The 8,678-nt window shown below is 53.2% G+C and overlaps 1 protein-coding gene across 1 annotated transcript; it reads left to right on the top strand.

Annotated features, from left to right (window-relative positions):
• The first annotated feature begins 1,251 nt into the window (after positions 1-1,251).
• On the top strand, positions 1,252-8,140 carry LOC104365956 (opsin-5-like). The gene is made up of 5 exons (XM_032993594.2): positions 1,252-1,339; positions 2,970-3,132; positions 3,768-3,895; positions 5,765-6,093; positions 6,930-8,140. The coding sequence occupies exons 1-5, from the start codon at positions 1,252-1,254 to the stop codon at positions 7,482-7,484; spliced, it is 1,263 nt and encodes a 420-aa protein (XP_032849485.2). The 3' UTR covers positions 7,485-8,140.
• The last annotated feature ends 538 nt before the right edge of the window (positions 8,141-8,678 follow it).

The raw sequence follows: 8,678 nt of genomic DNA, 5'->3' as shown, positions 1-8,678 counted from the left end.
CCCTCCTCTCCATAAGGCCAAATCTGTTCCTTGTTCCAGCTCACAGTCCCTGTGAAGACCAGGCTATGGGGCAGGAATAAGCAGCCCATTGCCACTTGTGCAGTGGCTGGGCCCTGCTGCCCTGCCCTCCCCAGCCCCTGCTCTGCCAGGGCACTGTCTTCAGTTCTCCTGCAGCGTGCAAGTAGGGACCTTGGGAAGGAGGCAGGAGTACTGCATGCATTAAACATCCCAGCAAGCAAGCTAACAGCTATTGAAACATATAATTAAACCATTATTTTCTCTCGCTCCCTCTCTTTTTTTTTTTTTCCTTCACCTGAACAAAATATTTTTCCATTTATTTGTTATCAGTGAAGGGAGTGAATATACTGAAATGCGTCTGCTGTTCTACTCTACCACCCTCTATTAACTTCCTAAGCACTTGGGAACCTTTGGCTCAGCTGCACGAAATGACAGGGAAACTAATTAGGCCGATAAAACTAAATGATTGAGTCAGGCACCCCAAGAAAGGGAATGACTTTTTGCTACTATTTTTTTTTTTTTTGTTAATACATGTGTTCACCATCAATTACTTTACTGCCTGCGCTGCTGGCAGTGAGGATCAGACTTAGTTGCAGCTGAAGAAGGAAGGTCCCAGCCAGGAGCAGTGATGATTGGGGTGACGACTGCTTTTTGTCCCCAGCTGTGGGGTCTGCTGGGCCCGGGTTTGATGAACAGCTTGTTGCAAGTCCCCTTGTCTGCATGGGCCCTTCTCAGCACACAGTATAGAGGCAGTTAATACGCTACTGGAATGGCACACGAGCAGGTCTTGGCCACATCGCAAAGAGAGTTTGGGCCAAGTCTCTCTTCTGGTGTGGACACAGGGACAGATGGAGGCACGTGAAGGATGGGGCAAGTCTGGAGGAGGCGGAGGACTTTGCAGAACTCGAAGCCTCCAGCTCTGAGCAGCCGGTCCCCGTATCCAAACACACAGTGCCCGCTGCAGTCAGCACATGGCCGAGACATGCAAAGAAAATTTAGATCCAAAGGCTAATGCTAATCAGTAAAATCTGTAATTGGAGAAGTGGTAATCAAGTGAGATTCCCAGCCTGACCCCGTTACCGGCCCCGTGCCCAGCTGTCGGGGGTTGCACGCCGCTGCCTTGGTTGTAGCGCGGTGCCAGGAGCGTGTCGCGGAGCGGTGGCCTGCGAACCGAGGAAGCCGAGCGCTCCTTCATTAGCCAAAATTCACTCTCATTTGTGTCTTCCTTTGCAGATGGGAAATGTGTCCAACACCTCGGTGTTTATCTCCACCTTATCGGAGAGAGAAGACCTGATTTTTGGCACACTCTATTTAGTCTTTGGTAAGGAAAGACAGCCTGTTATACCTCTCTCCCTGCTGTGGGCAGTCCAGATGCCTGACTGCCAGAGATGTTCAGGTCTTTTGCAGTCACTGATGCTTCCAAAAGTGTTCAATTGTTAGCAGAATAATCAAACTGGTCCTTCCCATGCTAGCCCACCCCACTTTACTCAAAAGGATGATCTGGCCAAACCTTGGTGACTGCATTCCCTTCTTGGGGGAACTGCAAGTGCCAGTTACATTTTTATATATTTGGAAAGTTGAAGAACAACCTCTGAGGAATGTGCTGTAACTCCCACTGCAGCCACCCAATGTGAGATGGATAGGGATTCTCTGTTAGCATTGCCAGCTTCATGACTGTTGAAGGTGATATGGATGTCCAGCTGGCCCTTGCTTTCAGCAGAAGATGCTGGTGGAAGTCCTGTGATTTGGAGTTCATGGCACTGAAAAGCCAGCAGGGGCTGGGATGTGCTCTGAGGTGGCCTAGACCTGGTCAGTGTGGGCCAGAAGTGAACAATGGGCAAAGAAAAGCCTTCCAATTTTCTGAGCCCTGAGTAAGTTGTGTCCAAATGCTAGAAGAGTTTTTCATGCCTGCGAGGATGGGGAACCCAAGGGATGCACACACCTCTGGGACTATCAGCAGTCCTATAGGCACCTACAGCTCCTAGGAGTTAGTAAAGCTAATAAAAGGTACTTAGTACTGATGTGAGACTAGCTCAGTGGGAAAAATGCCATGTGAGGCTAGGAAGGACAGACATCTCAGTACTCTACCTTCCAGTGACTTCGAAGCCTCCAAAGCTCTGGATTTGGCCAGGTCCTGCGTGGGAATCCTGTTCCTGAGGGCAACTTTAGTGTTGGCCATTCAGTGGCTTTGGAAGGTGGTTCTCACCATGATATTTAATTTACAGCCTAATCTATTAGGGAGAAACTCTTGTCCCATCCAACCTGCACCAAGATCAGCAAAGATTCCCCTTCTGAGGATACTGATACCTCTTTTCAGTGAAAGCACAATTATGTAACAAAAAAAAGAGAAAGCCCTTGTTGTAAAATTTTAATCATCAGTGTTATTTTAAATACACTAATAGCAAGCAAAGAGTCTTCTTTTGTTTAGTCTGGATTTTCCTTGATCTTCACAATGCCTTTCTTGTTTGTTACCATGATATTGGACAACACAGACTCACAGGGGTGACATTGACAGGAAAAAATTAAAAACGCAAAGAGGCCCAGCTCCTTGGCCTCAGATCAGAAGAACAATCACACAAAGGTCCCGTTATTTATCTAGCTGGGAGGAAGTGTCCCCCTTGCTCCTTCCAGCTGGAAGAAGTGATTCTGTCCAGATCCTGCACCCGGAGCTCATTGCAGTCTCATCCCATCACTTCCCTCCTACCAAATGCCTCTGTAGGATCTCAGGAAGGGGAAGGGATCAAATTCAATGTAAAGCAGCTCCAGATGTGCTCACAGAGCTCTGCAGGTCCCATGGGCTCCCCTGCTCAGCCTGCTCTGGAGAGGGAAGCCTGCAGCCCTTTCCACCCACTGTGGACATCTCTGGTGTTTGCTTCCAAACATCTCAAGATGATCCTGGCTCCTTTCCTGACTCTGTTACATACAGCACTGTTCTTCTGCCTTCTCTGCAGGCATTGTGTCCCTCTCAGGGAACTCGCTGCTCCTGCTGGTGGCCTATCAGAAGAGGTCCATGCTGAAGCCTGCAGAGTTCTTCATTGTCAACCTGGCCATCAGTGACCTGAGCATGACGGTGATACTCTTCCCCTTGGCCACCTCGTCCTTCTTTGCACACAGGTACCTTGTGGAAGCATCTTTGCACTGGCCAACAGCCCCAGGTGCAGTTTGCAAACCTCGTCTTGAAATGGAGAGATCCCTGACAGGGGGGTGCGGAGGGACCCAAGGGGTCAGTCTGGTGTCAGTGGGGCACCGTGTGACCTCACAGACATCCATCCCGCAGCAGGATGCTTTGCTATTCCCTGTCCCTCTGGTTTATCACATAGGTCTGCTGTGGAAGGGGTTTGGTGGTGGGTTTCCAATCTGGCACTCGCATGACATGGATGCTGCAGTGATGTGCACTGCATCTCTCCTGACATCAGGGCAGCTCCCACACCTGTGGCTCCATCTGTGCTCGTCACTGGGATGCTCGGGGAACAAATTAGGGGCAAGATCATGCCCATGTTTTCTTGGGCAATCGGGTGCTGTTATCCGTGCAGCCCATTGCAGCCACCCCATGCATGGCCAGCTTTGCTTCTGGTGTGGGACGGGCAGATGAGGCCCCACCACCAGGAGAGCAGCTGGGAAGTACCCAGCCTTCCTCCAGAGCAGCGACCACGGAGAAAATTCCCATCCAGCCGCAGGGCAGGGGCTGCCAGCCAGCTGCCCCATGCAGACGGGAGGCGCTGGGTTTACCCGCGGGCTTTCCCTTGCAGGTGGCTGTTCAACCAGGCGGTGTGCACCCTCTACGCCTTCTGCGGGGTCTTGTTCGGGCTGTGCAGCCTCTCCAGCCTGACGGTGCTCAGCACGGTTTGCTGCCTGAAGGTCTGTTACCCAGCATATGGTAGGTGCTGGGATGCGTTATCTGATCTATACTTATATTCCTCTCTGTTAACATAGCCCTTTGTTTTTATGGGCCAGATCCACCTCTTCTGGGAAAGCTTTGCCCCAGGGCAACCTATTCCCAGTCAATACAGTGGTGCAGCAGACTCTGAAGGTTTTTATCACTTGTATAGTCACTGCTCTCCACCTGCGTGGGGCTGTGGAGCCCCTGCCCTGTGCTTGCATCCCAGCCATCCCTGCCTCCAGATCCTGCTTCACTCTAGGGCTCAGGAGCATCATCTAGAAAAGTATCAAGGGAGTTGTCCTCCCTCTGTAGAAAAGTCCCAGCTGCCATATCACCGCAGGTCACAGGGTTTCGAACATCCATACATAGATTTGAGTGTAGGCCAGAGCAGACTCTGCATCTGGGAAGTCACAAACTGGCAGTGCAAAGAAGAGCCACTTTCCATTGTCCCTGGTGGGATAGCCATAGGCCAAATATATTTAGTTCACTGAAATAATTAATACAGGAGGGCTGGGTTTGCAGTGTTACAGCTCACTTCCATAGCCCTATTTTCGCCTGGACTTTTTCTGCAGAGCTAATGTGAATGTTTGCAGCTCCAAGCTTGGGCACCAGCTCTTTGTGGGGGACATGCACTGCAGAGAGCAGCTGAGGAAGTGAAGGGGCTCAGGGATGTCCTCTACGCATTTCCAGCTCTTCCTATTTGGAGCTGAGTCTTAATTTCCTCATCTCAGCTGCTAATCCTCCACCTAGCATGTATCTGCAGAATAGATTTTGGATTAAAGACCAGAAATAGATATAAAATGGGAAATCAAAGATATTAGTTTAATTTGCAGACCAGCACCCCTGGGTGCATCCTCACCCTCTCTCCCATGTCTTGCTGCTCATCTGTCCTGAGCCTGCGGCTGTTGCCAACTGCCAATGTGCTTTGTCCCCAGCAGCTCTTGGTACCTCAAGGACTATGCTGGAGCAGAGTCACCTTGGTTATGTGCCAGCACAACATCTCAGGAGATCACTAAAAAGGTAGAAGGAAACATAGAGATAAAAGTTGGCTGTTAAAAGGCGGCCCAGGTACTGCGCAGGTTCTGCTTTCCAGATGAGCCAGCGCTTGGCAGCCTGGCACGTTGAGTTTATCTCTCTGTGATGCCCCGGCCCCCTTTCCCTGAGGAAATGGCTAATCTCAAGGTGATTTTAGTTGCTTTGTTTCAAAGAAAAATGTTACTCCTGTATATGGTTGAAGATTTAGCACTTTATACTGAACTTCTGGAAGAACAGAGAGTTTTAGATTTGATGGAGGTTGGGACAAAGAGGAGAAAACCCACCACCCTCCTTGCTTCAGTCTGCTAGAGTGGAAAAAGCCCTTCAGTGACAGTGTCTGGGATGGCTTTGAGCAGTCCCTGTCCCATGCCCAGGCTGCTGCAGCCAGGCAGCCTCCCTCCCGGCTGCCCACGGGGCCGTGGGTGCAGCTGTATCCCCGCAGGGCCGTGGGTGCAGTGTCCCCCCAACACCACAGCAGCCACACAACCTTCCAGCAATTCCTCCCGAAGCCAAGAGAGGCTGCACTGCTGATCCTGCCACCCTTACGTTTCTCTTGGCTCCTTGCTCTGGCCACCTGCCCAAGGGGACGGGAGGATACCCGTGCATCCCGGGGCCCTGGGGTGAGCCCTGGCACAGCTCTGCCCACGGCTGCAGCGCTGCCGTGCTGTGCTCAGCAGCTCCTGCCCTGCCTGGATGGCCCTGACCGTGTCCCAGGGCAGTTGGCCTCATCCCCGGTGCCTAGAGGTGCAGACAGCTTGTGGTCGCAGCTCCTCTCTCTCTGCTCCCCCTTGCCAGTGGGAAACCATCCTCACCCCAGTCCCTTTGCCACAGGCAACAAGTTCTCACCCTGCCATGCTGGAGTGCTGCTGCTGTGCGTCTGGGCATACGCCCTGATGTTTGCCACGGCCCCCTTGGCTGAGTGGGGCAGCTACGGCCCCGAGCCCTACGGGACAGCCTGCTGCATCACGTGGAAAGCCTCGAGCAGGGAAGCCACGCTCTACATCCTTGCCCTCTTCATCTTCTGCTACCTTCTTCCCTGCCTCCTCATCCTCGTCTCCTACTCACTGATCCTCTGGACCGTGCGGGTGTCCCGGAGAGCTGTCAGGCAGCACACGTCCCCGCAGCGCAGAGCCCGCAGCGTGCACAGCCTGATCGTGAAGGTAGGGGAGGCCTCGGGGCACTGCAGGGTCTTGGGGTGTCCCCTGCCCCAGCCCACCACCCTATGGGCAGGCAAATGCAGCAGGACCCCTTCTGCTGGGGTGTCTGCCGCTCCTGGTGAATTCTCCAGGTGTTTGTATGAGTGTGGGTAATAACACATTTCTCCTCCTTTAAAGCCATCAGGTGGAGGAGCTCTAATTTTAAATTACATTGGAAAAGATCATAAAAGGAGCTTGCATGAGTCATTGTTCCCCAGACTACAAGCTAATACTATAATTTACCAAGGATATATAAAAAAAAAAAAATGGATAACCTTTAAAAAAAAACCAAACATGAAAGAAAACAGCTTGCAAGCCTGTCCTCAAAGGAAACATTCATGTCTGCTTAGAGGCGGAGGGTCTGAGCATGGCCCATTTCCAGAGCCTCTTGGTTGGTCTGCATGCTGGCACACAGATTGCTGGAGGGATTTTGAGTGCTGCCAAAAGGCTGTTGGAGTCCAGCGGTGGCCTGGTCCCAGCTGGGTCACTGGGTGCTTCATACCCATCTGGCGCAGCAGATGGAGGCAATTCCGGAATTTCCCAGGTGGGACAGGGTGTGAGTCACCTGAAGTGAGTGCAGGTTTATGCGCCCACGCTGGGACATGCTGAGCTTCTGCCCTGATGTCTGACACCCTGACGCTCCAGTGCGACAGGTCCAGGAGGCTGAGCACCTTTCCCTGGGGATATGACTGGCTGCTTGGGGTCCCTTTGCACACAGCTGAGTTTTCTGGGGGCGTTTGCTTCCTGCATGTGCTGCAGGAGGCTCACGGCACCACCATCTCCATCTCCTTCTCTTCCAGCTGAGCATTGCCGTGTGCTTGGGGTTTCTGGGTGCCTGGACCCCTTATGCCATCATTGCCCTGTGGGCAGTCCTCGGCGATGCCAGCCAGGTGCCAGCACTGGCCTTCGTGCTGTCAGCTGTCTTTGCCAAGTCCTCGACGCTCTACAACCCCCTGGTGTACCTGCTCTTCAAGCCCAACTTCCAGAAGTTTCTCTCCAAGGACATGGTGCTCCTCCAGGCCATCCGCACCCTCCTCTGCTGCGGCTGCCCGAGCGCTGCGCTCCAGCCCTTCCCGTCCCCGGGCTTTGGTGACCACCCCGGGGCTTGCAGAAACTGCAACGACACTTTTGAGTGTTTCAGCAACTACCCCAAGTGCTACAAACTCCCCCAGGCACCCGGCAGCTCGCCCCGGCACGCTCCCCTGGCTATCCTGGCTGATGGAGCTGCTTGCCAGCCGGGGCTGAAGAGGACGGTGCAGGTGATGGTGCTTGTCACACGGAAAAAGTCAGGCCTGGGCGCTGCGAATGTGGCGGGGGAAGCCCTGCCATCAGATTTCATGAAAGACCTTCTCTGAGCCCAGCCATGCCCGGCTGCATCCTACCAGCGCACTGGAAGACAAACCCAAATGCAACATTTCTCTTGCCTATGTATCTGATGGATCCTCACCATGTTCTGCAGATGAAGTGACATGAAAATTTAAGACCATTCTTGCCTCCCCATCTGGTTTGGCTCTTGCAACTCTGAGCCTAGCCTTTTCACTTGCAAAAAAACCCCAAACATAATAGACCCCCAGTGCCTGAAATCTGCCCAGGGTGCAAGGCCAGGGTGAAGTTTCTCCCGCGGCTTGCTCTCTGGGCCCTTGGCCTTCGTTTTTCCATCCAGGTGCTCTGATGACCAAGTAGAAACTTGGTTGTCTTAAGAAACTCTGCCTGGCAGGGAGGGCTGGGGGCCGGGAGGCCCCGGGAGGCGTCCCACCTCCAGCACCAGCTCCTACAGCCCCGCTGACCATGTCCTTTCCTGCTGGGGAGCAGGACCATGCCTCTCAGCTACCTCACTTGGGATTATGAAGCATCTTTATATACCTCTCAAGAGACTACTCTCTGTGCAGGTTGGGCTACCCCACTCCCTTCACTTGAACGTAAACCCAGCACCATCCTATAGATAGAAATGGGAGCTTGTCTTTAGAGTAAGGATTTGGGGTTAAAATAATCCCAGTGCAAGTAATAGCAGTCCCAGGTCGTGCTCTCCAGGCAGGGAATGGCCAATCTGCAGCCAAGCACCATCCTGGAGATGGGGTTGTAGCCATAGGGTGTCTCCTGGCAGCTGGGACGATGGGGCAGCTCCGTCCATCTGCACTGGGCTGCAGCATCCCACGGGCTCGTGGTCGGCATTTGGAGATCAGTGTGGGCAGTCCACCCACGGGAAGAGTCTGGGATGAAAAGGACCAAGAAGCTGTGAAGGGGCCCGATGCAAAGCCACCAATAGAAAAGTCCCCCCGTCACCCGCTGTGGCGGGCACGGGGCAGGCTTGCAGATGTCTCTTGCCAGTAGCCTGCCGGCAGCCCCACGGTGAAGCTCACCTGGGGCTGAGCTCGGGGGCTCCCCGTCCCACCCCCAGCACCGAGCTGCTCGTGTGCCCAGTCTTGGGCATGGCGGGAGCTGGTTCTGCTTTGCAGCGGCTGAATAACACAGCCAAGGTGCTGAGAGAGGTTGGTTATGCCCCCCACAAATTAAAATACATATTCAAAGTGATGGGAAGGGTCAGTAGC

Source organism: Tyto alba, unplaced genomic scaffold, assembly GCF_018691265.1.
Source record: "Tyto alba isolate M040663 unplaced genomic scaffold, T.alba_DEE_v4.0 Super-Scaffold_33, whole genome shotgun sequence".
NCBI lineage: Eukaryota > Metazoa > Chordata > Aves > Strigiformes > Tytonidae > Tyto > Tyto alba.
The sequence above is the reverse complement of the archived record's forward strand: the minus strand, read 5'-3'. Positions and strand labels throughout refer to the sequence as shown.